The sequence below is a fragment of the Leptonotus elevatus genome, chromosome 4 (genome assembly GCF_054856555.1).
Source record: "Leptonotus elevatus isolate MCC_2025b chromosome 4, RoL_Lele_1.0, whole genome shotgun sequence".
NCBI classification, from domain to species: Eukaryota; Metazoa; Chordata; class Actinopteri; order Syngnathiformes; family Syngnathidae; genus Leptonotus; species Leptonotus elevatus.
The window spans coordinates 5,561,375-5,589,281 of NC_141242.1; the positions used below are offsets into that span (position 1 = coordinate 5,561,375).

Here is a 27,907-nt window from a genome sequence, read left to right on the forward strand (position 1 = left end):
CCATGGGCACCAGGTTGCTTGCAATGGCCACATGAGAAAAATATCTCACCAGTGATAGGACATTGTGATTTTCTAGGAATGTTGTACAAATGACAATTTAAAAATGCAAACATTGGCAGAGATTTAGAGGGGGGGGGGAGTGTTATGGGTTTCTGTTTCTTAATTATTGTAAGACATCATTAACAGCAGCAGCGTCAAAAAATGATTATTATCAATTATTAATAACACATTCTAATATTATTAAAATAATTTTGAGCAAATGTATATATCAGACATGTATCAATCCGTCGCACTAATCAGTATACTACCCAAGAATAGCTCTCAGTTTCAAAAAGGTTGGTGACGATCCTGGTCTTGCGTTAGTATGGGGGTAAAAGTCAGTTGTTATGTGCTCTATTGAGTGACCTTTTCGTTGCATAAAGTCTTGGCATTGCACAATTTGTGCAAGTACAGTAGCAGCTGTTGTAAAAACGCCATATAAATAGTTGAGTTAAAGTTGTCACTATAATTCAAGCACTGCTAGTGCCATTTGTAAAGATGTCTACTTTAATTACTGTGCTTTAGGTCAACTTCTCAGGCTAACTAAGCCTCAACAGCATCAGTATCTTAAGTAGAAGTTTAATCCTATTTAACTCAGAACAGCTATCAAGCGCCCCATAGACTGCATAAAATGGTGGCCAAAGCTCCTAGGGAAAATAGTTATTGCATATGAACCATTGCTTTTTTATAGACATCAGTGGGAGATACCATCAATGGGTCCAAAGTCACATCCCATACTCATACTCACCTATTTAAAAAAAAAAATCTAAAATGTAAAAAAGCAGATAGTGCCAGTAACAAGGGTGTTGTATTCACGTTTTACGTTCCAGCTTGTTTGTAATTAGAATCAATTCATCCCTTAGGAAATAGTAAATCTATTTGGCTTATTTTTAGATACTACCCAAAAATGTGAAGACTGAAGAGTATAAGAAATGGAGGCATAAATTAAACAATGAAACTCATTCCAAACAAGTTTAATAAAGGTATAGTTAGTATGTGTAAACAACCAATGTTGATAAATTTTCAATTTGGATTTTGTCTCATTTTGGAAACAAGTTTTTCATTTGAAAGGGGAAGTCAAACCCCCCCCCAAAATTTTTTTATTCACAATAATATTTTCTATGCGGCCCCACTATTCTGGTTAATATTGCGTTAGTGGAATATAAGTTAATCAGCAAAATCCAGCATTTTTTTTTTGTATCAATATCAGAAGGCAGCCATTTTGCCATTTACTGTCGTGTAAAAATGACATCACAGTTGCTCAGGTTTCAGGTAACAACCAATCACAGCTCAGCTTCAGAAAACAGGTGAGCCATGATTGGTCATTGCCTGAGCCCTGAGCAACTGTGATGTCATCTTCTGTCGACAGCAAGTGGCAAAATGGCCACCCCCTGAGATGGATAAAAATGGCTGGATTTGGCTGCGTAACTCATATTCCACAAATGTAATATTAATCAGAATGTCATGTTTAGACTAGTGAGGTCACATACAGCATATTGTTTTCAAGAAATGTTTAAAGGATCTTTGTGTTACTTTTTTACTCGTGACTGCCACCTCTGGCCCAAAGTATAACTGCAGCAGCCTTGTCAGGCTCGTTCATTGTGCGCGTGAGAGTATGTGCACGATCTTAAAGCGACAGCCACAGTTGACAAACGAAGACATGACTTCAAATGAGGCAAGAAAAACTCCGCCCCTCCCCAAGGAAACGGTGACGGTCCACACGCTCTACTATAAAAGGGAAGATAAAAGCTGATAGATGCAGTCAGAGTAAAATGGTCAGGGCTCTTCGTACTCATCTGGGCATTGGTGGAGCATGCATGATGTCGAAAAAGCTTTAATATGACCTTTTTAAACTGCACAACGCACCTTTAAGGTTCAGTTCTCCCAGCTTCAGAAAAATCTATAAATGATTGAATTCAAGCAGTTGCCATTAGAAAATGTTGAACTCTGTGTATTGAAAAGTAGGCCAACAATATCTTAATTTTTGGTGTTTTATATTCATATTTTCATTTCCAATAAAAAAAATTATTCGTGTTTTGTTTTTTTCACATTCAAACATATTGTGCACATAAATCTTAAAATAAAAAAGCAGATGAGTATTACGAGCAAAACCACTGTTAGCAAAGCTACAATGACATCAACCGAGTGATAAACAACAGAGGACATTTTGTTGGATTGTGCCTTCAGATGGCCAGCTCCTTTATGCCTTATAACATATTCGATCCAAAACACCGCCTGGTCCATTGGTTTCATTGGCTGATCCCTTTGCAGCCTTGAGAGCCTCTGCATGTTTTCCCTGTATGTCGAGTTGTGAAGAACTGTCGCGAGTGCCTCCGCAAAGACGTGCCTGTCAAGCGCAGCAAGATCCACATTGACTGATCCTCCCTTTGCCTGAATCCTGTTGAGATTATCGTGTTGATCAAAAAATAACGGAAGTCCTACGATTGGAATTCCGTGGTAAATTGCTTCTTGAACACTGTTGACGCCTCCATGAGTGACAAAAACTCTCGTTTTAGGATGTGCCAAGAGGTCGTTCTGTGGTAGCCAGTCAACCAGTAAAGTGTTGCTGCCCAGGTTGGAAGGCTTTTGTCCCACATACCTCCATACAACTTTCTGAGGCAGCTGTGCAAAGGCTGCAGCGATTTCCTCGGTGATATCTTGCGGAAGCTTCGCGACGAGAGTCCCCAAAGTCATGATCACGAGCCCGTGATCTCCAGAACTCTGGACAAACTCCTCCAGGTCCACAGGGAGCTGTTTCGGAGGTTTACACTGAAATCCGCCCATGTAGACTATATTTGGCATTGTGGGTCGTGGAAATTCAAAGATGAAATTGTTTCTCAAAAGCCATATGTCAGCATCCAGAAAAAATGTTGAGTAATCCGCATCAGGACCAAAGTAGCGCCTCACTATCGGTTTGTAGTGAGGTTCTGATATGTACAACATTGAAACACTACCCATGATGTAGGCCATAACGTTGACGATTCTTTGTGGGAATGTCATCTTATCTGTTAAGCGTGCTGCGAGAAAGGGAGTGTACGACAGAGGGGATGGGGCAATAAGGTCATGAGATTCTCCTTGCAAGGTCCATCTGGCGTTGTAAATAAGAGGAACGCGGAGATGGTGTGCAAGCAATGCCCCTCCACCTATGCCGGGGTCAGTCAACACTACGTCATATTTGGCATTATAAAACGACTGCATCTGAGTTTCATTTTCAAACATCTGAACTATTGTCTCACAGTGCATCTTGTGAAACATAGAAAACTGGCTGATAATAAGGAACTGATTCTGAATCTTATTCCAAATGCGAGGCAGAAGAGATTGCGACCTCCCCTGAAGCTGCATTTGCAGTTGCTGAGGCAAAAATGATTCAAAATGATCCTTAAAACCATCCTGACCATTGAGGTTGACTGAGTTGTACAGAGGAGACTTTTCTGTGATGTACCAGCTATCAGACGGCCGCACCACCGTGACCTTGTGGCCTTTGGCGTAAAGTTCCTCGATGATTCCTTTCATGTTTAACCAGTGGCTCCCGTCCAAAGGGAACACTAATATGTTGCCTCCAAATACACACGGCAGTTGAATCAACAGCAGAGTAAAGGTGATCACGTCAGACTTTGTCATCATGACGCCCACAAGAGACCTTGAAAAAATATGAAAACACATAAACAGGCTACTGTTAGTCTGGCTGGCTCGTGTCATGTTCAAAACCAGGAAACAATATTAAGTTTAATAGGAGTTAGCCGGACCGGCTAACAAGAGCGGCTACCGGGAGAAGCTGGTAAAAGTTACGTTCACAAAAGTTCTTCTCATTTGAGTATCTGTAGCCCAACAGAAATTATTGTATTATTGTCATCGATAGTGTTTTGTTTTTTACTTTTTAATGAATAACTACACATTGTCCTTTAATAAATAGATTAGAAACAATCAAAAGTATTGTAATATAATGATTCTAATATTGTATTGTAATATTGAAATTAGATTTCCCATGTGTTTAAAGCATGGGTATCAAACTCATTTTTGACTGTAACAACATATAACATTTCGTTGCTATACACAACAAATAAAAGGTCAACTTATTTTGAAATCAGATGTGAAGGATAATAACTTTATCTTAACTTTATTAAGTTACTGTAAAAAGAGATTTGCTAACAAAAAACGTATTTTTTTAAATGACATATGACATTTAAAAAAAAAATTGGATCCAGATTTTTTGCAAGAATCATGGAAGTTGAGGCCCAAGCTTTACAGGCTAAACGTTGTGGTGGACCCAATCTGGCCTCCGACATGGAGTTTGACACCTGTGGTTTAAAGAATTTGTGCAACACATCAACTTCTTTTTTTTTTATTATTGAACGACTGAAATAAGGGAACCTTTCTATGATGTTCAAATGTATTGAGATTAATGTGTAGATTCAACATAATTACACTTTAAAATTTGTAATAAATAAATAAATAAATAAATAACATTGACTTACCCAAGGTATGTGAAATGGAAATCCTTCAAATACGTCAATTGTTATTTCATAGGCCAAGTGTGTGTTTGCAAAAGCAAAAGGCAGCTGGAAAAGGCTCAGCACAAGCGAGCGAGCATATTGTCTGGTGACTGAACTGTGGCACACCTCTTTTATCTGAGAAGGCGTGCACTCGCAGACCAGATATCTGCAAACAATAAGTTTGTTTTGCTCAATGTGGCCTATGACTCGGCAATCAGCCGCTCACCAGTGCATTCATCACTTACGCCATCTAGAGGCAAGACACACACCACTGAGTGACTCCACCTGCTGGATACCTCATTTAGTACACCTGTAAAATCCAATCAGCGTCAATTGTATCACATTTTTTCCCCAATCAAAGCTAGTTCACTCTATACACACAGAGCAGGTCGAGATGTTGGGTTAAGGGTAAATTACAAAATTTATTTTAATCCAACCTGAGGACCTGGCACCAGCACCAGCTGTCCTACAATCTGGCATCCACTTTACGAAGTCAACGTCCTGCACCATTGGGCCGTACATTCTTATAAATAAATTCATCCATCCATTTCTAACCGCTTATTTCTCACAAAGGTTCGCGGGGGCGCTGGAGCCTATCCCAGCTGGCTTCGGGCAGGAGGCAACTGGTTGCCAGCCAATCCAGGGCACACACACACAAAGACAAACAACTATTCACACCCACAGCCACACTTACGGACAATTTAGAGTGTTCAATTAACCTGCCATGCATGTCTATGGAATGTGGTAGGAAACCAGAGTACCCGGAGAAAACCCACACTAAACAAATTAATTTCAATATAAAACACGATCTATATTCATCACTATATTCTCATTCTACAATTTACTCATGGGGCGCTTTGCTTAAAAATAAATAAATAAATAAGTCAGACTCTCCTTTGGCTATGCACATAAAGTAGCAAACGCTGCTCTCTGCTGGTCTAAATTAGACATTGCACCCCATTCAATTTGTTTATTTTCTTCCCTCCTAAAAATAAAAGTAAAATAGAAATAACCACACTGAGTAAGGGCTGCAGTAATTAATACAAAAGAAGTGTGGAAACAACTGTAAATATAATAACTTAGCTGTATGGCACACTCTACGTGTCAACTTGCATACTTAACTATCCAGTTTGTTAGCATTTATCATGCGTTGGTGGCTAGTATTAAATAATGCTACCTGAATTAAGGTTAAATAAGGTAACTTTGTGTAATTGTATTGGTAATGACAACGACAACGTGAGACTCCAAGTGGTTTTCAATATAGTGAATTTTTAGTATAGTGATTTATTTTGGTCTCAATTTTTTTGGGGGGGGGGGGTGCAACAAAAACCTGCCATTTGAACACAGTTGTGTAGTCTTTATTTTGAATCACCTCTACAGATTTCATTAACTTAGTTGACTGTGATTAACAGGAAAAAAAAATGTATGTCAGTGTGTGTGTGTTTTTTGTAAATAGTATGAATAAATTGTGCGGCGGGTGCCATTTTTTAGGGGCTTGAGCACCTGCTCCTTAAAATGTCTGAAACACGTACCTGCGTTTCATTTTGTACTTTACTTTTACTTGAATCTGTGCTTCTATTTTTACCCGTCTTTTTTTCAACCCAAGTATCTTTCTAAGTACTTTCTACTTAAGTACAGTGTGACTACTTTTCTCACTTCTTGCTAAACAAGAAACTGAAACCGAAAAATCAAGTTGAATATATGAATAAAATATATATAAATTTTGATGAATTGTGCATTATTATTTTTTTGTAGTGAGTTTATGATGGATTGGAAATATTTTCTTTTAACTCCTTGATGCATCGTGCATCTATATTCTTGAGAATGTTGTCATCTTTTATCTTGGGACTCTACGTTAACCCGCAGCCCTTTTGTTGTTATTCTCACGCTAACATGCGAGATCCGCAGAGCCGACTCGACTGCATTCCGCCCAGACTTCCCATCCGCCAGCGGCCTGCTTGCTTTGAGATGAGTACAAGATGTCGGTGTCGGGGCTGAAGGCCGAATTGAAGTTTCTCGAGTCAATCTTTGACCCAAACCACGAACGATTCCGAATCATAGACTGGAAACCCGACGAACTCAGTTGCCAGTTTAACGTAACAGGAGAGAAGCTGCTGATCATTCACTGCAACATCACGGTGGGTCCTCGGGGCCATCTCTGCCTGCGTATTAAGCTAGCCCAACACAAGACTCAACACACAGTTTGCCCCCAGTTCCGCGGGCTCAAACGAACCAAGTAGACTGTTTTCCGTTGTTCTGTCCTCGGCGACTACCTTGAATTCGATCACAATAAGGCTCTATACGCGTGGAATTAACTTTCACGAAGCGTACAGTGAAACTACGCCGCAGTAGCTTTTTGCTAGCTCGCTCCAGACTGAAAGTAACGTGAAGGCTAGCTTTCCTCGTTAGCCCAAAAAATATTCGCTTTATTCTTGCCACCACTTTTGACAGCGAAGCTTCGCAGTTAACTTGATCACACCGTCGCCCTTTAATCCACGGCGGTAATTGATGCATTTAGCCGACATCACAGATGTTTTTACCTGTCGTAGCAAAGATGTTTAAACCGTCAACACAGTTCCGAATGTCCTAAATGTACAACCATAGGCGTTTTTTGTATAATATTTGCATGTATTAACAACAATATTTAGGGCTTGTCAGCTAATATACGGATTCTCTATAGGCAAATGTGCTGTTTTAAAGGAAAGCGGGATGTTGGCTTGCCTCTATGTCATTTAAACATTTGTAATATTTTGATCATCAGGTTGCTTGGGCTTGATGTCACCTGTTTATATCATTGAACAGTGTTAGTGAAGGGGATTCGATGTACTGTGGATGACATCTCTTGTATCTAATATTAGATAGCAAGCAATACTTTCGGTTCATGTTACTTTTATTGGTCGACTCCAGGGACAAGTTTGTCTCAGAGAGGAAAGAGTGAGATTGGACAGATGGATGGATGCAAGGCAATATCACCATAAATTACCTTTGAGACTTCCCCATTTCACCCAAAAAGTTTAGATTCTCCATTCAACTTCTTGTTCGCTTTGTATTAATTAAATTAACCCCAAATAAATTAACTGCAAACAGCAAAATAAGTGAGCTTGCTGACAGCGTGGGCAATGACAGGGTGGACATTTTGGGCTAATGTTAGCATTTAATGAGCACTAAGTGAACTATTGTTTAGCAACATAATTAACAAGGTGACTGTGTGTTGTCAAGTATATTTGGGGTTCCTGAAAGTGTTTTTATAATCTAATCAATATTTTACTATGACAATGGACATGTCGCGCTTGATAACATCCAACTGCACACAAATGACAAAACGCATGTGTAAATATATATTCTGCAGCAATCTATTGTCCTAGCCTTCATTGAAAGACAAAACTCGTAATATCACTGAAAACATTAGTGGGTTTCGTCAATGACAGGGTGGACAGCAATTTCAGGGACATGTGCAAAAGGTTCAAGATCTTGACAATAGACTTCACTATACATGACCAAAATGACTAATTTTATCAAATTACTTGTTTTGAATAGGTCTTTAATGGTTCATCTTTATCAACATTGTTGATGAATTTGATAATTCGTTTTTGATTAATGGATGGATTGCCATCAGGAAATGTTTGGTAATAAAAGGATTAACTAACATAACTCATACATGCTCTGATGTTTTCGTCTGTTCGCCCAATTTTGCGGTGTACATTCCATTCCTTTTAATATGGCTGAGTTAGAGATGCTTATACTAACTAACCACATAATAGAGCAAGCCGACAAGATATTGTGCTCCTTATCTGCCGGAGCACTTGCCAGCGTGGCAAATGGCAAGGATTTAACTTTTTTTTTTTATGTTTTTTTTTTCCGTTGGCATAGAGAAAGACTTATTTGATCTTTTATCTTGTCAGCTGTTTTAACACACTAGCTTCCTTTGTTGTAGGAGTCGTATCCCTCAACGTCCCCAATATGGTTTGTCGACTCCGATGATCCAAGTCTGGCGGAAGTGTTGGAGCGCTTGGAGGATGTGAGAAAAGGAAGCACGTTGGTACGTCTTCTCCAAATTTCAGAGACTGCCCTTGAGAGGCGAAATCGTCAACTTGATTTCCATTTCCGTGCAGCTTCTTCAGCAGTTGAAGCGTCTCATTTGTGACCTGTGTCGACTTTACAACCTGCCTCAGCATCCAGATGTAGAAATGCTTGACCAGCCTCTGCCTGCTGGGCCCATTATCCAAGAGCGGTCCAAGGTACGTGCCTAAATATGTTGGTTAATTAAACAAAATACTGAAACTATCCCTGCTCTTGTAACACACAATGTTTCGCAACACTACAGCACGGACCTTCAGATGAGGTGACGTCGGAGGAGGACGAGGAGGAAGAAATGGGAGAGGTGCCAATGCTTTTTCATTAAGGGATATTGTTTCTAGTTTTATTACCCTTTTATCTAAACGCCACTGGTCCACTGTGGCAGCAGGACATTGACCTGGACCAAGACTTGGACCATTACGACATGAAAGAAGAAGAGCCGGTGGATGGCAAGAAGTCTGAAGATGATGGGATTGAAAAAGAACACCTGGCTATTTTGGAGAAGATCCGTAAAAATCAGAGACAAGACCACTTGAACGTAGGTGTTTTTTATTTCCTGTCCATTTTTTCCCCCATGAAGCGTATTGACTTAGCAAGTGTAAAGGGTAAGATGCTATGTGACCTTTACCTCAGTCTTTAAATCAGGGGTCCTGTCCCTGCAGAGCCTTAAAGTATTAAAAGGCATTAAATCCACAAATCTACAATTTATTTGGCATTAAAATCTTTGAAATCATTCTTATATGATTATTTTTTTGAACAGATCCGCACAAATGCTGACTGATGTCCATAAATGTCATCAAATGCCATACTGCGCTCAGTGCGCTCGCAAGTTCATATTTTCAAGTGCGCACCACAACATACATTACGGTACTGTAATTCCCCTTTCTGCCACAACCCCGACAAGCAGTGACGTTGGTTACATACACACGTCATCTCTCTCTCTCTCTCTCTTGCTCGTTCAGTTCCGCGTGTGACGCACTTGCAATGTGAACATCTCATCACTTATAGTAATAATAATTTGCACATTTCTATGCATGCAAACTTTATTTAGTATGGCTGATAAAATTCATTTCACTAATGTTGGGAGTGCCAGAAAAATATGCAAGCCATGCCATTATTATTTGTGGGTACGCAATGGTATGAGTGAGGTTAAAAAAAAAAAGTGCTGAGTATGCACAAATTCAAGTACAAATATTGACGAATCACCCATTTATGCGTCAAATGTGCGTTTGCAGGATTTAAGGACATATTTGTATATTAGTGTGTTGGTGAATGAGGCCCAGTGTGTTTTACTTCTATGAGGATTAGTTGGTGTGAAATTACAGCAAAAACACTGACATTTGGCATTACTGCTGTAATAATTGAAAATTGCACAACAAATCTCTCAAATATCGAAGTTCGTGGCAGGTCTGAAGTGTGTGCAAAGTTTCATGAATTTTCGCCTATTTGAACCCTCAAAAATAACGTAATTTTTCTTTCCGAACAGTGCATCGCCACAGCAACAGTGTGCGAAGAATCAAAAGCTTTCATTAACTTCATCTTAATCCTCTTCATTTTTTTTTTGTTTAAGGGTTGCGTAGCTCATTGACTGCCAGGCTTTTTAGAGCATTTTGACATTTTTAAGACCAACAGGATACTGTGTTCAATAATTGCATACAGAATCGTAAGCCGTTAAAGGAGAGATGTCAGCGTGACATATTAGTTGCCATTTTTTGTGTGCAGTCTCCAACCACAGCCTTCCAGTTCCAAAGAATAAGTGCTGATGAGGAAATCCCCCCCCCCCCCCCCTTCACTTTTCTCCTATTTATATAGTACGTTTCCTGTTAAGGCGTTGCAATGATGTAACCCACTTGTGCATTTTTCAGGGCGCCGTCTCTGGCTCGGTGCAGGCTTCGGATCGCCTCATGAAGGAACTCAGGGAGATCTACAGATCACAGAGTTACAAGACAGGTGACTTTCAATTGAATCTTATGTATGAATTATGAGTCATAACAGTAATCCTAACCAATTAGAAAAAGCGTCCAAACCAGTAATAATCATAGCTGAGACAGGTTGCAAGTACATGAGGACAATCTTTATAATTAGTGATTATATTTTTTTTTATGTGAGTCACTTACAAGAAACAATAGGAATTTAGGAATTGTCATATACACTTTCCAGGATGCTGATATTTTTGTCAAAGTCACACTGATTAAATTTTTGGCTAAAAAGTTAGTAAATTGATTTCATGCCACTGAATCGTATCATTCTAATTCAACCGATATTGGCCTCGAATCGACAACCATGAATCAATTTGATTCGAGATTCGAACATAGGAGCTCTGGACTGTGAGGCAGACGAGCTAACGTACTTACTTACTGTATATACAGTATTTAGTTTTTGGGACAAACACAATCCGTGATGTCCCTGTTCGATTGTTACCGGCATTTGCGACATCCACAGTGTTATAAATACTTGTTCCTGCTTTTACTTTGGCGGTAGCGCTTTGCTGTTTGAACATTTTTATTAAGTGTTTGGTTGTTTGTGTGTTGACACAACATTCAAGGGAGTACCTTACCACCGGTTTGCCTACCTTTTTAGTAATCATGTCATGTACTGTATGTACTTCCCATAACTGCGTATGTGTCATTTCACAGGTATTTATTCAGTGGAACTAGTCAATGACAGCCTTTATGACTGGCACGTCAAGTTAAGGACGTAAGTGGCGAAGACTTCCTGTCATGATTGTCCCGTGTTCATGTTGTGTGTTCTTGGGCGATTTGACCCTTTTGTCTTTTTTTTTTTTTTTTAATAGGGTAGATCCAGATAGTCCGCTGCATAGTGATTTGCAGGTCTTAAAAGAAAAGGAAGGAGTGGACTACATTTTGCTCAATTTCTCTTATAAAGTAAGTCGAATTCTCTTTTTGACCCAAATTTGTATCAAAGCTGATGTTTTATTTTCTTGGGATGTCAGGATAATTTTCCTTTTGACCCGCCTTTTGTGCGGGTTGTCGCGCCTGTGCTCTCCGGAGGGTGAGTGTGTCTCTGCTGATCTACCCATGTCCGAGTTCACATACAAATTGTTTTTGAGAAATGATTCCCAATGTTGTTGTTTTTTTTTTTATTATCGTCATTATTCCAGTTATGTTCTAGGAGGAGGAGCCTTGTGTATGGAGCTTCTCACAAAGCAGGTGTGTAAATAGTTCGTCTGTCCACGCGATTATGATTTCTCGAAGATGAACAGCATTGCGTTTTGTTTTGTTCTGTGTCGCAGGGCTGGAGCAGTGCCTATTCCATAGAATCTGTTATTATGCAGATAAATGCAACTCTAGTGAAAGGAAAGGCCAGAGTTCAGTTTGGGGCCAATAAGGTGACACAATCTTGTATAATTAATTACTGGCTAAGAGTCTTTAGTCATGATGTGAACCATTTCAGTGGGGTATACGTATTTTTAAAATGTGAGAGAGACCCCCCCCCCCCCCCCCCCCCCCCACACACACACACACATGAGGCCGGATTTACTCAGATTCTGAATAGCGGGCACTAAATTGTGCATTTGCATGTAAAAGGTGTAAAACTGCCATATTTGGGAGATTAACATTTAAAAGAGCAGTCCAAACGTACAATTAAAGGGGACGTCAACCGTAAACATTTCTTGACAATAATATGCTATATGTGACCTCACTAGTCTAAACATGACATTCTGATTAATATTACATTTGTGGAATATGAGTTACGCAGCCAAATCCAGCCATTTGTATCCATCTCAGGGGGCGGCCATTTTGACACTTGCTGTCGACAGAAGACGACATCACAGTTGCTCAGGGCTCAGGCAACGACCAATCACGGCTCACCTGTTTTCTGAAGCTGAGCTGTGATTGGTTGTTACCTGAAACCTGAGCAACTGCAATGTCATTTTTACTCGACAGTAATTTTTTGAATTTCTAGCGTTTCCATTCAGTTTTATTTTCGCATTTCTTGAACATTCGTATTCGTACTATTGATGTCACCTTCATTTGACAGCAAGTGGCAAAATCGCGGCCCCCTGAGATGGATTTAAAAAACAGCTGGATTTTGCTGCTTAACTTGCATTCCACTAATGCAATTCTAACCAGAATATCACATTTACACCAGACCTGCATAGAACATATTATTGTCAAAAAGAACATTTGGGGTTGACTGCCCCTTAATGTTTGAAGTGATGGAATTGGAAGTGTAAGTGGAAGGCAAACATTAGTGAAACAAATAATGAATTTGAGTTATTTGTAATTTAATTAATAATTCATCAATAATTAAATGTCATTAAAAACATTTCAAATGGTCTGTTTTCGTCTCATAGAACCAGTACAATCTTGCCAGAGCACAACAGTCATACAAATCCCTTGTGCAGATTCATGAAAAGAATGGTACGTAAAATGTTCATCTATTTTGGGAGCGATCCGTACGCAGATGTTGGGGTACCACTAAAGAAGTTTTTGTTTTTGTTCCCCCCCGCCCCAGGTTGGTACACACCCCCGAAAGAGGACGGATAAGCAGCTTCAATCACTATGCACTGGGAACATGGGTCAAAGTGTCTCATTTTCTTTGGAGTATTTTTCCCCTCCCCCCCATTTGACTTGTTGGGAGTGCGTCACGTTCCTCGCAGACCTATCCGGTTGGTTCATCTGACAAGTATTCCTTCGTATGATGTGAGGGCGTCACCTGCCCTGTTCGTATATCTTCGATTGTCTTCTTCTCCAGTCTGAATGTGGGGGTGGGGGGCGGGGGGGGGGGATGTTTCTTCTTTAGCTGCTTTTGACAAAGTGGACTTTAAATGAGAGTTTTAAAAGTCATTCTGAAGCCCTTGGAGTGACACGTCACCTCACGTGTTTTTATGATTTTGTTTGTTAATAAACAGGTACACACTTAATTGTTTTCAAGCTATCTATAGCAAATGTTTATTTGATAGGAGCATCCCAGACAATAAATGAGCCAGTTGTCATAGTTTGGATGGTTATCTTTACATTGAAATGAGCTGCCAGGCAATCTTTTAAAAGAGATTGTGGAGTGGGGAAAAAAAATGATGAGATGGGTGACTTTTAAGTAGCCGCTCATTGTTGATAAACCGAACATGATGCATTTTGAGAAGGCAAAGGGGGGGCGTGTACCAGCAGAAATAAGAATGTTAAGAGGAGCTCTTTTGCCTTATTCCGAGGAGTCCACACAACATCCGCGCGGTTGATGTGGTTTACGGTTGCAGTGTGACACTCACTTGTGGCTGTGAACATGTTTTTTTGCATGCCACTTGACTAGAGTTGCACTGAAATCGGCTTTACGGAGTAAATTGGGTTAGCAATAGTGCAATTCGTTAGTCCTGGCATACCTTGATTGTATTGGTTTGCACCTTCCCAGTTGAGATCTGAAACCACAACTCTTATGTTACACCACAGTTGGGTTTACCAGTAGTGAGGGGGGGGGGGGGGGGGGGGGGGAAGTAAGCCGGCTGTCCTTTATCGCTACGATATGCAGATTTGCTTCCTTCCGTGTTGCGTTTCGGCGTGAAAAATGAAATAAGACGGTGAAAGAATGAAAAGTTAGTCTTGGCTGTTGTCATTGCTACAAATCAAATGTTAAGTTTTAAAGTGGGAACGGACTCATTTGCTCAGCTTCTGCTCACGTTTCAGAAAAAAAACAACAACAATTTAAATAGGCCTAAAGTGACACAAAAGGATGCTTGGTCACCGTCAGTCCCATTGTAATTGAATTACAAGTGATTTATAAATGCCAACTGGAGGTCTCCCTCTGAAGCACTGGAATGCAACTCTGGTCTGGCGGCATTGTTTCTTTGTCTTTCATTCTGTGACATCCACACAAGTGTGCTCACCTCAGAGGATCGTGTTGCTTACCTGGCCGATGGCAAAATTCTGCCCCGAGAACGAGATTGAAAAAAAAAAAGTCACCCGGTGGTGAATGGACTTGCTCACTACTCGAACTGGACTGTATTGAAAAGTGGAATCTCGTTAAACCAACAAACAAGATAATGGCGTCTGGCACGATTTGCTTGCTTTGGTTTTCAATTTATTTTATTTTGTTGCTTTTTGTTTGTTTTTTCATTTGAAGACATTTTGACCATGTACAGCAATTTGTAAACTTGCATCAAGTTTATGAATAAAGAATTTTACGATTATTGCAGTCTTTACTTTTTGTCATTTATGCATCTTTAACAATCAAGAGATCCCGCATTCCGGATTAACATATTTTGGTTCAGTTGTTTTATCCACATTATGTAAGACTAAAGTAATAATACATCCTTGTTTACCCCTGAAGACCATTTATGTTCCAATTTAGTGGGAAGGTCCTTTTTGTTGTTGATTAGTTGATTTAAAAAAAAAAAAAAAAAAAGCACAGGACCCTGACCCTAAAGCCATCAAACACCTTCGTGTATGTCAGGCTAAAAATAACTCAGTGGCATAAAATAAAATACGATTTTTATGAAAGATGTCTATCATTCGGACAAAAGCTCCTAAATGATGCTTTTTATTTGATAAATTCACAAAACCCTGAAAATGTTCAAACATGCAATTTAATCAACAGAACACACATTGGAAGGTAGTGGACTTTGTGTGCATAGAAGACAGATATTCCAACTGAAAATTGCAGCAATAACTGTTTAATATCTATTACGGTAGGGCCAAATACAAAAGTAATACACACACACCAAAAAAAAAAATCAACATGCATCTCCCTCAGGGAGACGCAACCGCCTCAAATCTACATCAAATGGTTTGTATCCGTAATGTTTACTCACCCCCCGCAAGTTATTTTATATTCATACTTATGTAAGCTATAGTACATGATTATACATATCAAACAGGAAAACAGTACGCATTGGGAACGTTTGGAGGAAATGGCTTTCGATACAGCACTATGAAATGGAGCGCGTCAGCTGCATTGTGCGCTACAAGCTCACACGTCACCTTTTTTTTGCATTTCGTTGTCCGTTTTTAAGAACAGCTGAGCACGTACTGTACACGTCACAAGTCATAAGTTAGCCGATGGACATGTAACAAACACTGAAATGACACTGGGTGGTTTTCCGTTTGAGAGCAGTGCCTTTCTCCATCCAAAGTCCAAACACAGGAGCTCAACTTAATTGTATAGGCTATTGCTCTACTCAAATTGTTTGACTTTTTTTTTGGTTTACATTGAGCACCTGTGTCAAGAGTTAAAACATATACCTGCATTAAAAAAAAGAAGAAAAAAAAGGAGGGCGGTTGGATAGACATGAACATGTGCTTGAAACTCATCCAAAACATCCACAAATACACACAAAATAACCAAAATGTTAAAACAAACTGCATATCGAATACCACATCATCACAATCAGACAAGACAAGTCACGTCAGTTACAATTTTTTTTTTTTGTACATTTCCTTCAAATCTAATACGGTGCCACTGGCAATAATAGCCTTCTAGGGAATTTTCAAGACATTTGTGACCCTCCTTCATCTTGTATTTTCTTCTTCATAATAAATATCACAGTACACCTACTCGTGGAATAACATCAACATGAATGACAATGACACCCAGCGCTTGGAGGAACAAGGAAGCTTCTTTTTTTTTTTTTAAGCATTTACAAGAAGGAGAATTTGCCAGAGAGAGAAAGCGGATCACGCACTGGATATGACCACCAACAACATCGACGATTCACATTGCATGTCCGACTTCCAGATTGAAGACACTGATTTGGAATGTTTATCTAGTCAACTGCGACCCTTTTTACGGCACACGTCTTGAGAGGTAACTCGAGGAAAACTGGGATAATTAAGAATGGGGTCATATGATCTTTTTCTGCCGTAAAGAGGGCCCTTCCAATAAATGGTTTGTGCTTTTACACAACCACAAAGATTACATGATGCCAATTAGGGAAAGTATAAGCTGATACCGTACGATGACACTGAGTAGAAATTAAAAGGATCTAACTAGTCGCCTCTAACATGAAAAAGACTGGCGAAAACTATTCCAACTCACATACCAAGATGAGGACGTTAAAAAGTACATTTGACATTTCAGCATAATGGAACCTTAAGCGTTAACATTGTAAAGTGGTTATTAATATTTCTATAGTGCCCCAGCCTTAAAGGATACAAGATAGCTTAGCGACCTTAGCTTAGCATAAGGAAACATCCAACATCCAAAGGTTACAAAATTGATGTTAAAATTCAGAGCAGTACATATCATTTATACAGCTTAGCTTAAGACTGTCATATAGTGGTTTTACACAGTTTTGTGTGAAAATATGTGCGCATTAACTCCCTGGTATTCCTGGTTTCAGCCTTGCTATGCTATGCTAAGCTAAGTGAAATAGTCATCATGTTATCAATGTGGTGGCACTTGTTCTGTTGTTTGGGAATTAAATAAAGTTTAAAAAAAAAAATTATGTAAACAAGCTAGATGTTCCAGGTGTTTCAGATACATAAATGCCAGTGTTGATGCAGGGAGAGATTAAGTCCCTCTTGACTTGTACAAAAAGTAACTCATTCACACTAAGGTTCAATAAAATGTACAGCACATTTGCACCTGACACTTGTCCCTACGTCATCCTCTGCTTGTGAAGTGATCTCTAATGAAGGGCACCTAATTATGAGTTGTGTTCTTAATTCATCCCTTTTTTGTATTTCTTCTACAGAAGAACCCCGGCTGCCTTTTCCTCGCCCTACATGGGGTCGTCGTAGTTATACGTGGGCGCTGCCGAGTACTGGTTCTGCTGCATGGCTCCCTCGGCAGCCCCCATCGCGGCCTGCTGAGCCGCCTGCTGGACGTGGGGGTTTTTCCAGGCCCCGGTGGCCCACTCCTCCTGGGCTTTCCCCAGACTGCCGCCGCTGCCGCGGTAGAAGTTATGCACCTGAACCAGACAGCCAGTAAATAACCAAAACACCGATGAGGAATTTAATACTGTGATTTTTTTTTTAAGTGTGGGAGTAACCTTGGAGAGGGCGATGAAGGAGAGCACTGCCACTGCGGTAAACATGATAGTGGGGATCAGCATGACCACGGCTGAGCCGATGTTGGTGCTGAAGAAGGTGATGGTAGCCAGCCAGCCGCTGATGGGCACAACAGAAGAGCATTAGACGTTAGGGTAGCAAAATGAGATCCAGTCATCCGTCAAGTCCATCCCAGCTGATTTCGAGTTCGGGAGAAATTGAGCTTTGTGTCAGAAAACGTGACATCGCCTCGTCCGAAAAAACGCTTTCAGTATAGCGTGGTGGTTTCTCAACATAGAGTACAACTCAAGTATTTTGTTTCGTCTGGCCCAGGGAGTCAACAAGAGACATTTTAGGCCAAATAAATAACAAAAAAAGTTATGTCTGGAGCCGCAACACATTTGAACATGAAGGAAACAGTGTGTTAGCGGTAGGCTAATGTGCTGAGGGCTCAAGAGTTCATTAGAGCTGCACCACAACGTAGAGATTCATTTTCTTCTACCTTTCGTCTTCCATTTTTTGATTTTTTTGTTGTTGTAATTTTTCATACTTTTTTAGACTTTTCTGGCTTTCTGTCAAATTGCTGGCAATTTTATAAACATACAGTATTATGGTAATTTTCTGTCTCTCTTGATCCTTTTTTTAGACATTTTATGGCAGATTTATTGACATTGTTTTCTGCCTTTTTTTGCTATAAATGTTCTTACATTTTTGGCAATTTTGTGGACATTTGATGATCAATTTCGGGATTTTCTTTTTTGCCTTGCAAAAAAAATAATAATCAATTTTCTGACTTTTTTTGGTGACAATTCCAAAGACATTTTACAGTAATTTTCTGACTTTTTTCTTATGTTTTTGGAAATTTTATGGTTACTTTTTGAATGTTCTCTTTTTTGCCTTTTCTACTCAATGCGCTCCCATTTTTGGGACATTTTTAAAAAACGTTTTCATCTTTTTTTTTCTGACAACTTAAAAAATTGGACTCTTACATTTTGGAATATTTTTGGAATTTAATCATTAATTCATTTTAAGAATAATTTGTCTTTCAAAAAATAATATCTACTTTTCTAATTTTATTTATTTTTAGAGATCCACAGGGAGACATAGGAGAGGTACTAGAGAGCCACATGTGGCTCCAAAGCCGCAGGTTGCAGACCCCCTGTCTGGGTGAAGCCATTCTCCGATTGGCTGACAAGTTTTAATTAAAAATACCCACCAATAGGCTTGTACGTGTCGAAATTCTCAGGCGTTTTCAAGTCGGCCTGTCAAAATTGCCATTTCGTTTCAAACTGCGTCACTTACTCTTAAAAACTCGACTTAAATAGCGCAAATGGAATATTTGAAGAGTAGTCTGGGCAAAAAAAATCGGCCATGTACTTTAGTAATCAATGGTATTTTCCTGAATTTATTTGTTATAGGGGGTTTCTTCCATGCCGCCTGCTTCACAGTTCTGAGTTTCTACGTTTGATGCTCAGCTTGGATGTAGCCCAGGAGTCTATCCCAGTCCCAGTAGACATTGGGCAAGAGGCGGGGCACACCCTGAACTTGTCTCCAGGTGCAGTTGTACATAAAGTTGTGTCTGGCGAGTGTCGATATTGCGATACAACCCATTAGATGCCGAAATGGATCTGAAAAGCTTACCATACACCCCAACCCGGAATGCCAACAGTCTGGATAATACTGATCACAACCTGGGCCATGAAGACGAAGAAGAACGCCATGAAGTTGAACGAGCTGTCCGTCCTGAAGGGAGGAAAGTTTTGCACATCGGAAACAAGAGTTGACCCCCCCCCCCAACACCCCCCAAGATGTCATGCGTGGAAGTGGCTTACTTGAAGGCCTTGTAGATGGGCCTGAACCAGCACACGTATGAACAAGGAGTGAAGAGGATGAGCCACAAGAAGGCCATGCCGAAATTGGCGGCCCCGCCTCCGCCACACATCCACGCCAGGCAGCCAATCAGATTAACAGCCAGTGTGGCACTATTCACTGTCAAAGAAAGAAACATAGTTGAGTTCAGATTTTATTTTTTCTTTCACTTCATTGAATTTCACTTTCTCCGCATTGACACCATACTAATCTAAAGGAGGCTGGGTCTACAATTTATTTACAACTCGACTGCTTCTACTTTAACATACAGTATACACACTTTTCCACCACACTTACATTTTTGTTGTCAAACGGAAGGCCTACATGGTAAAATCAGAATCATCTTTATTGGTCGAACATGTTAAAACACACAAGGAAGATGTGTGTAGATGAAGTCACAAAAAAAGACATTTAGGACAGATGCACAAATGTAAAAAGTGGCTTCTTGAATTCTGAATAGCACTCTGTAATATTGCACAGAATTAAATATAACGTAATAAATGTGATATGGAATTCCTCCGCTGTAACCAGTTGGCAAACAGAGGTCATTTTCAATCTAAAATGGTGCTCTGCTTCCTTCTACTGGTGGTTTGGCCTCATTACCACTCCTCAAATTGCTTGCAATGTAAAAGACCAAGGCATCAGACCCATATCAACTAGGGGTGGGAATCTCGTCTCACAATTTGATTCGATTCCGATTTTTGGGCCTGCGATTCGATTCAGAATCGCTTTTCGATTAAGAACGATTTTTGCTTGAAAATGATTTGATTGAAAATGATTTTTGCTTCAATCTATAGATGTGCAAGGAATTGTAATGATCTACTCCAGTCTGACTCGCTAATGCTAATCAGCGCGCTACTCGCGGCACTTTTATCACTCAAAAGAACGGCTCCACGCTGAAAAAAATAACTTATTGGAGTAACTTGATCGTGACTTTTTCCTTCTACTCTCTAATGTGGCTACAACTTATCAGTGTATTAGACCACGTGGAACCACACTGCCCCTCAGTGGCCAAATTGGGTACAACATGAACAGCGCTCCAAATAAAGGCACACACAGACAAAGGCAAGACAGTATAAAATTATTTAAATCGATTTTGGGACATTAAAAATAGATTCTGAATCGTACTAAATGAGATTTGCGATTCTTATAAGAATCGATTTTTTGGCACCCCCCCTAATATCAACCCCTCCAAATGAAAACATTTATTTAACGACCTTAGCACTAAATAATGGATTTCTAAAATAATTTTTGGTGTTCAATGAGTACAGCTGTACCACATCGAATTGAATTATAATGTCATCAAATCGTTCCACTTGAAAATGTATAATTTCTAGGGGAAGTTAACCTTAAACATTTCTTGATAATAAATGTATGTGACCTCACTAGTCCAAGCATGACATTCTGATTGACACATTTGTGGATTCTGAGTTACGAAGCAAAATCCAGCCATTTTAATCCATCTCAGGGGGCGGCCATTTTGCCACTTGCTGTCGACTGAAGATGACATCACAGTAGCTCAGCGCTCAGGCAACGACCAATCACAGCTCACCTGTTTTCTAATGCCAAGCTGTGATTGGTTGTTACCTGAGACCTGAGCAACTGTGATGTCATTTTCACTCGACGGCAGGTGGCAAAATGGCCGCCTTCTGATATTGATAAAAAAAAATGCTGTATTTTGCTGCTTAACTCATATTCCACTAAAGAAATATTAACCAGAATATCGTATTTAGACTAGTGGGACTGTATAGAACATTTTACTGTCAAGAATCTCATTTAAATTGTGTGCTTCTATCACCGTGTACATGAAACAGCTTGATTTGCAAACTGCAATGAGAGCCGTCACTTTGGTCTCGCAGCTATACGGGACAATGTTTTGGGTAAAACAGCTGTTTGGCTCGGACGGCTTATGACACACAACACAAAATGTCGCAGTCGCTGCACAAGACGAACCAACAGGAACACTCACAGATCCACAGGTAGTAGAGCCGCTTGCACATGGTGCGACGCTGGTCGGGGATCTCATTGAAATCTTGGTAGAAGCACGGCTTGAGGGGGATAAATCGAGGCAAGGGAGGGAAGTTGTTCTCTAGGATTGCAAAAAAAAAAACAACACACTTTAGTGGAGCGGTATGCATCGCATAAAGGATGTTGCATGGTAACATTATATTCCTGATGCTTTCATTCTGATTGTGGGTAAGGCGTTTTAAGCATACCTGCCATGGTGAGAGCCGTGTATTTTTGCTCTGCTTGCAAAGAATAGCTTTAAGATCAGCTGGCGTAAAAACAAAAGTGCTAAAAAAAAGAGAGAGAAAGAGAGAGAGAGGGAGTGATGACGTGCACAGGCCTTCTTGTGACACATTTTCCACCCCCATACAAATAGAGGAGAGGCTCTATATACCAATCCATCCATATAAGTCTCATTCCTTGTTATTAATGCAGATGAATGAATGAATGAATCGTGAGCCCATATAAGAGCTGGTGTAAGACAGATGACAGATTGGATCAACGTGGCCTTGTGGGCTGAAACGGGAACAATGGTGATACGTATAAACCAACCGGATTGACATATTGCACACTACTCGCATATCACAAAAAACGCTACATTATTATTGCGACGGCTGATAGAGGACATGTTGGTGCACACTGCACAGCATGGTGGATGCCATGAAGGGCATATCTTCCTGAAAAGCTGTCTCTGCAGAATTGAACTCCCCAAACCTAATAATTTTTTGTCTGCTTTGTTTTAAACATTTGTGATCCCAAATCTATTTCAAATGGGGTTTTCCTGTCGGCTGACGACGGCAGTGATATTAGCGAGAACCCGTGCATCTCGATGCCGGGCGATGGTGAAAGCGCTGTCCTTCACTGTGCGTCGCGTCACGGGTGCATCCGCGCTTCTTCCCCCCGACAGCTAGGCTACGGAATCCGGTTGGATTTCGAACGCTTTTCGACGGAGCGGATGAATGAATTATGTGCAGAAAGGGCCTTACCTTGCGTTTAGTGAGTCGCTAGAAACCTCGCGGTTTGTTTCAAAAGCATCTTATGAATGAATCTTCGTCCAAATGCACGATTTGAAACGGACGGATCCGCCAGAGAAATAACGTTGGGCTTCGAATGATGGGTTTGGGAGGAAGAGGCGATCACGTGATGTGGGGTCTTTTTATTTTTTTTATTTTTTTTACCCGCCCGGGCAGGGCAAGTGTCGAACAAAAACACTGTATTTGCTGCTGGTCCGAATCGACCAATCAAGAAGCCGTGGTGTTTAATCAGCAGCCGTTTGCTTTGCGATGATTACACAAACAAACCCGGTTGGCTGCATGCCAGTGACGTCACATAATTTCCAAGCGCCTCACTGCGGACGAGCAAGCGAAACTAACAAACAAAAAAACGAGCTAGCTTGTTTGTTTGTTTGTAAAAAATTGACAATTGACAAATTACACCGCTCCATAACACACTGCAAGACACTGCAACCGAGCTCCATCTGCTGGTCAAACCTGCGTAAAAAGTGTTTACAAAGCTTCACATTTCTTGCTGTCATGTAATGATTTCCAGTTAATAATTTTCAATAAAGTTTTAGTGGGTGTTGTCGACCTTTTTTAACTGTGGGATTGTTTGTGTCTGTGCATACATGTTCAGAACAGTATATATATATATATATTTAAAAAAAAATAGATTACATATTGTATCTTGTAAGTGGTTCGTCCTAGTTGGAGAGTAAATATGTATTGTGTATATATTTGTATATGTATTCGACAATATTCAATTCATGGTTTTATGAATAAATAGCAGGCTCGATTATTCCCTTGTATTTAAAAATTATTTACACAACTTGGTAATTTATTGCGCTATTGCCGCTTGTACGAACAAGCAAGAAGTTGAATCTGTGACTGAAAAAAAAAAGCAATGTGTTGAACGGGCACACTGGACAAAGAAAGGCAATGTTGTTGTGAAAATGCCAATTTCCACCGCCTATTCGGGGTAAGGATGAAAGAGGAATTAGTCTGAGAATCTTCATTTGAAACACCACATCAACTCGCTCCGAGACAGTTTGGGTGGCAGAACGATTACATCATATTGTACAAGTGACGTAGTAGATCATTTCTCGCCAGTGTTTAACCTGAAGATGGCACCACACACACACACACCGTTTTTGCCCCAAAGTCAAGCTTTCATATATGTATTAAAATCTCTAAATAATGACCAGGACAAGTAGACAGCATTAGTAGACACCCGTTCATACAGATTATCAGCAGTTTTTCATAGTTACAAATGACTTTATTGTAATACATGAGGCCTTTACAAAGGCGAATCAAGCCGATTAATGATGATTTGTGTCATAGTCAGACAAAATTGCAAACTTATCCGCTTAGTGACACTTTCAGCTGCTCATACATCATCCGGTCCTTTTTTGACACAGACGGTCGAACTTTTATAAACGCATCTTCCACATTCTTTTTGCTCACTCGGATATCCGCGACAGGTCCAGAGGAGAACGTGTGACCAGAGGGAGATGGTTGCATGCAACTGGACTTCAGGTGGGCCTTGAGAGCGTTAACTGACGCTTCCCTCACCAACGCAGTCAGGTCAGCACCAGTGAAGCAGTCGCAGCGTTCGTCATGCGCAATCTCCTCCAGGCTGACGTCTTGTTCCAGCTGAGGTTTGCTTCCATTCTTCGTAATGGTAAGCAGAATGGCGTGGCGGTCAGCCGGAGGCGGCATGCCCACATACAAGGTTTTATCCAGGCGACCTGGCCTCAGTATAGCGGGATCGATGATATCTGGTCTGTTGGTCGCAGCCATGATGAAGACTTGCCGCCGGGTTTCCAAGCCATCCATTTCTGTGAGCAACTGGTTGACCACGCGCACGCTGGCTCCCGACTCGTGGCCCGAACGTCGAGGGCATAAAGCGTCAATCTCATCGAAGAAGATGACGCAAGGAGCAGAATTGCTGCCCCGCTGGAAGATCTGCCGGACAGCCCGCTCACTTTCGCCGACATACATGTTCAGGAGCTCTGGGCCTTTCACGGATATGAAGTTGAGGCCCGACTCATTAGCCACCGCCTTGGCGAGAAGGGTTTTCCCGCAGCCCGGGGGACCAGCCAGCAGCACTCCCGATGGAGCGCTCAGCCCGAGAGCCTTAAACTGCTCGGGAGAACGTACCGGAGCCAAGATGGCCATTGTAAGTTCTTCCCTTATTTCGTGAAGGGCTCCCACGTCATCCCAGGTGACGTCAGGCACAGTGGCGAAGCCCTCCCTCTTGGCTGAAGGCTGCACACTGGAAAGAGCCGCCTCGAAGTCTGACATGGTGATGGTGAGGCCGGCCAGCTCGTGCTCGGGTAGAGCATTTGTGTTCTTGAGCAGATGCAGCAGGAGCCCCAAGTCACCCGGCAGATCCTCGCGTCCCGAGTTATTCCGAGATAACTGATGAGCATCCTCCGCTTCAGAGGCCGCGTTCGTCGGGGGTGACGCTTTGCGGAGGTTTTCGCTACCGTCTTCGTTTGTCACGGCTTCAGTCCCGAGTGGCAAGTCGTCGCCGCCGCCGTCGTCGAGGACGTTGGCTTTGCTCTTCTCTGGTACTTTCCCGACCAACAGAACCCTGTTGACTGCATTCATGGCAGCTTCGCGGCAAAGTGCCATGAGGTCGGCGCCCACGTAACCCGGGGTGAGGCGGGCCATTTTGTTATAGTCAAAATCTTCCGCTATCTTCAGCTTGCGGCACAACGTCTTCAAAATCTTGAGACGAGAGTGTTCATCTGGGATGCCAAGGCATATCTCTCTGTCAAAGCGGCCAGCCCGACGCAGTGCGGGGTCAAGCGAGTCCGGCCTATTGGTAGCGCCAATGACCAGGACTTGCGTTGCCGATGTCAGACTGTTCATATCATCCATGCAGGTGAGGAGCTGCGCTACGATCCTCCTTTCCATGTCTTTGGAGGCCGTTTCTCTCTTCGGTGTGATGGCATCTATCTCGTCAATAAATAGGATACACGGAGCCGAGGTCACGGCAAGGTCAAACAGTTCCCTGAGCTTTTGTTCCGACTCGCCAGATACTCCAGACACTAACTCTGGAGCGGAGACCTTCAGCAAGGGCAGGTCCAGTTCTCCTGCCACAGCTTGGGCAAGCAGGGTCTTGCCACAACCAGGAGGTCCATGGAGGAGAAAGCCCCTGGGAGGAACCATTCCCAGCTGCTGGTATATCTCTGGGTGCCGCATGTGGATGAGAAGCTTGCAAACGTCCGTCAGTGTGTCTTCATTGCCGCCAACATCTTCAAACTTCAGTGTGGGATACTGCAGCTTCGGCGACGTTGATTTGGCCAAAGGAATTCCTTTTTTGCCCGTCGCCAGGGTCTCTGCATTTTCATCACTCTTTTTTCTTTTTAGCGACTTTTTACTTTTTTTTTTGGTGACTTTATCACCAGGCTGATCTTCGCTTAGATCAACGAAGAAGTCTGTCTTCGCGGAACCTTTGCCTCGATCAATGAACCAACCTCCTGCGGGGACTTTGCTTGCCTCGGGCTGCTCTCCAACAGTCGAGTAGGTGGAATCAGGTGTTCCTTTCCGGTATAGCGATGTAAGAGAGTTGTTCATGTGAGTGGGGTTCGTACTCCCCAGGATATCTTCCGAACTGCTGCAGCTGTCGTCGCTAGATTCATTGATGTGCTTGGCTCGCTTGGTCAGGTGGGCTTTTTCCAGATCATTCAGCCCAGACTCCATTTTTATTGCTCGGTATACTTTCTCAACTTGAATTCGGAATGCCGTCTTATTTCTTCGACCATATTCCATTCTGTACTGTTTTTGAAGTTCTAGTGCCATCGAGCACAGATCCACATACTCACTGCTGGAGGCCAAATACTGCTCCAATCTCTGTTTGAGCCGAAAATCCAGGCAGCCAGCACCTCGGTTCTTCATGTCTTTATTTTTTTTTTTCCCTAGGACACTTTTTGAATCGTGGTAAATACTGTTCAAATTCTGCTGCTTCCTCTTCCTCGGCTTCTTCTTCGTCTAGTGGCGGTTGGCAAATAACGTTTGCTGCATTACCGCCATCTTCTGAAATGGAGTGTTGGCAGGAAGGCTCGCGGGGGTGGTCCGTTTCTCTTTTGGTCATTGGATATCACCTTAAGAAACATATTAAAGAAATAGAAATACGACTCGTTATTTGACTATTGTTTTAAAATAGAAACACCGAAATTTAAATGCAGCTTAATTTTCTTGTTTGTTATCTGGAACGAGTAAGGAAAAAAAAAATCTAACAACAGTTTGATTTTCAAACTTTATTTAGAAAACGAATGGAATATACAGACACAAATTGAAAAAGGGCTCGTTTATTTTTTGGGGTTTCCAGGAAGTTGTCACCAACAACATTTTTCCAAACTGACCAGGAGATGGTAACAGCTCGACATCTAATAGCGGTGAATAGTGTAATGTAATAATTCTTCAACATCCTAAATTCTCCAAACGCCAAGTACACACTTGGAGAAAATTGTTAGTACCCCTCTATTGATGAAATATATAATAATGAAACAAATAAACAAAATGTAATATGTTTGTTTTATTTCAATATTTTTTTCCATCAAGGTTTTATTACTATATATTTTCTCTCTCTTTCTGTCTAACAGAGGGTTACAAACAATGTTCTCCCAAGTGTTTATTAATTTAGGATGTTGAATGAAGAACCATTACAGAACCGTATTCACCGTCTTCAAGAGCCACACTGTCAGCATCTCTTGGCCAGTTTGAGAAATGCTGTCAGTGACAACTTCCGGGAAATGCAAAACAAATACGAGGCGTTTGTCATTTTGTGTCTCGTCACTTTCGTGGTATATCTGTGACGGGTGGTCACTTATGCATGTGTTAAATTGCAGCTCCATGCCACTGTCGCTTCAATGCACCACAGACACTCAGGTGGATAACAGATGTGTGACAAGGTGGCGGTGATGAATCGCCATGAGTAATACAAAACATCAAAAAGAGAAGCACATTTACCTGCAACACGGTGTGACAAGGAGGCGGTGGTGAATCATTCAGTCTCGGACAAATACAGTACCTGCGCAAAAAACGACCATTTGAATGTTACTTCAACATATTAAAAAAAAAAAAAAAAGTTCAGTCGACAAAACGCCACTTGAACGACTAGAGAAAGCAATGTGGGCTCATAACAATCAAAGGGAACTTAATGAGCACACCACATACTATGTGGCACATAGTATCATAAGAACCACAAATTGAAATAATGAAATATAGTTATTAATTTAAAATCCGGACTACCAACGACATGCGACTCACCACGTTGTAAACCCTTGAAGCCGAATGCTAAGCAGTACGGAATCCTGCAAGTGCCATACTTTACTACGTTCCGCTGCGTCACTTCCGCCATTATTTAATAACGTGTATATCTTGGCTATTACTAGTCGGAAAAGTAAAAGAGCTGTGGCTTTAGTGACGTCGAAAAGAGCTGAAAGTAAAAAAAATATATTGTTATTGTTATATT

At 41.2% G+C, this 27,907-nt stretch overlaps 3 protein-coding genes and 1 pseudogene across 5 annotated transcripts; 1 reads left to right on the top strand and 3 right to left on the bottom strand.

Annotated features, from left to right (window-relative positions):
* Window positions 1-1,383: 1,383 nt before the first annotated feature.
* On the bottom strand, window positions 1,384-4,686 carry LOC147175129 (UDP-glucuronosyltransferase 2C1 pseudogene; annotated as a pseudogene). Its single transcript, XR_015094652.1, has 2 exons — window positions 4,515-4,686; window positions 1,384-3,679 (listed from the first exon to the last, which is right to left on the bottom strand). The product of XR_015094652.1 is annotated as a UDP-glucuronosyltransferase 2C1 pseudogene (transcript).
* Window positions 4,687-6,414: 1,728 nt separating this feature from the next.
* Window positions 6,415-13,346, top strand: LOC147175130 (ubiquitin-conjugating enzyme E2 Q2-like). Of its 2 annotated transcripts, none has more exons than XM_086072952.1 (13): window positions 6,415-6,670; window positions 8,467-8,571; window positions 8,645-8,770; window positions 8,857-8,913; window positions 8,995-9,147; window positions 10,475-10,559; window positions 11,246-11,306; window positions 11,404-11,494; window positions 11,563-11,621; window positions 11,731-11,779; window positions 11,863-11,958; window positions 12,928-12,994; window positions 13,089-13,346. In XM_086072952.1, exons 1-13 carry the CDS (start codon window positions 6,512-6,514, stop codon window positions 13,118-13,120), a joined length of 1,140 nt encoding a protein of 379 aa, XP_085929078.1. In that variant the 5' UTR covers window positions 6,415-6,511; the 3' UTR covers window positions 13,121-13,346. The 2 variants fall into 2 exon arrangements, with proteins under 2 accessions (XP_085929078.1, XP_085929079.1); XM_086072953.1 differs by having other exon boundaries at window positions 8,998-9,147.
* A 1,875-nt stretch (window positions 13,347-15,221) lies between these two features.
* Window positions 15,222-22,484, bottom strand: scamp5a (secretory carrier membrane protein 5a). The gene is made up of 7 exons (XM_086072955.1): window positions 22,414-22,484; window positions 21,637-21,715; window positions 21,390-21,509; window positions 19,384-19,540; window positions 19,193-19,294; window positions 17,554-17,671; window positions 15,222-17,472 (listed from the first exon to the last, which is right to left on the bottom strand). The coding sequence occupies exons 2-7, from the start codon at window positions 21,641-21,643 to the stop codon at window positions 17,284-17,286; spliced, it is 693 nt and encodes a 230-aa protein (XP_085929081.1). The 5' UTR covers window positions 21,644-21,715; window positions 22,414-22,484; the 3' UTR covers window positions 15,222-17,283.
* A 1,100-nt stretch (window positions 22,485-23,584) lies between these two features.
* nvl (nuclear VCP like) lies at window positions 23,585-27,757 on the bottom strand. Its single transcript, XM_086072954.1, has 3 exons — window positions 27,703-27,757; window positions 27,403-27,463; window positions 23,585-26,534 (listed from the first exon to the last, which is right to left on the bottom strand). The coding sequence occupies exon 3, from the start codon at window positions 26,326-26,328 to the stop codon at window positions 23,782-23,784; it is 2,547 nt and encodes an 848-aa protein (XP_085929080.1). The 5' UTR covers window positions 26,329-26,534; window positions 27,403-27,463; window positions 27,703-27,757; the 3' UTR covers window positions 23,585-23,781.
* Window positions 27,758-27,907: the final 150 nt, after the last annotated feature.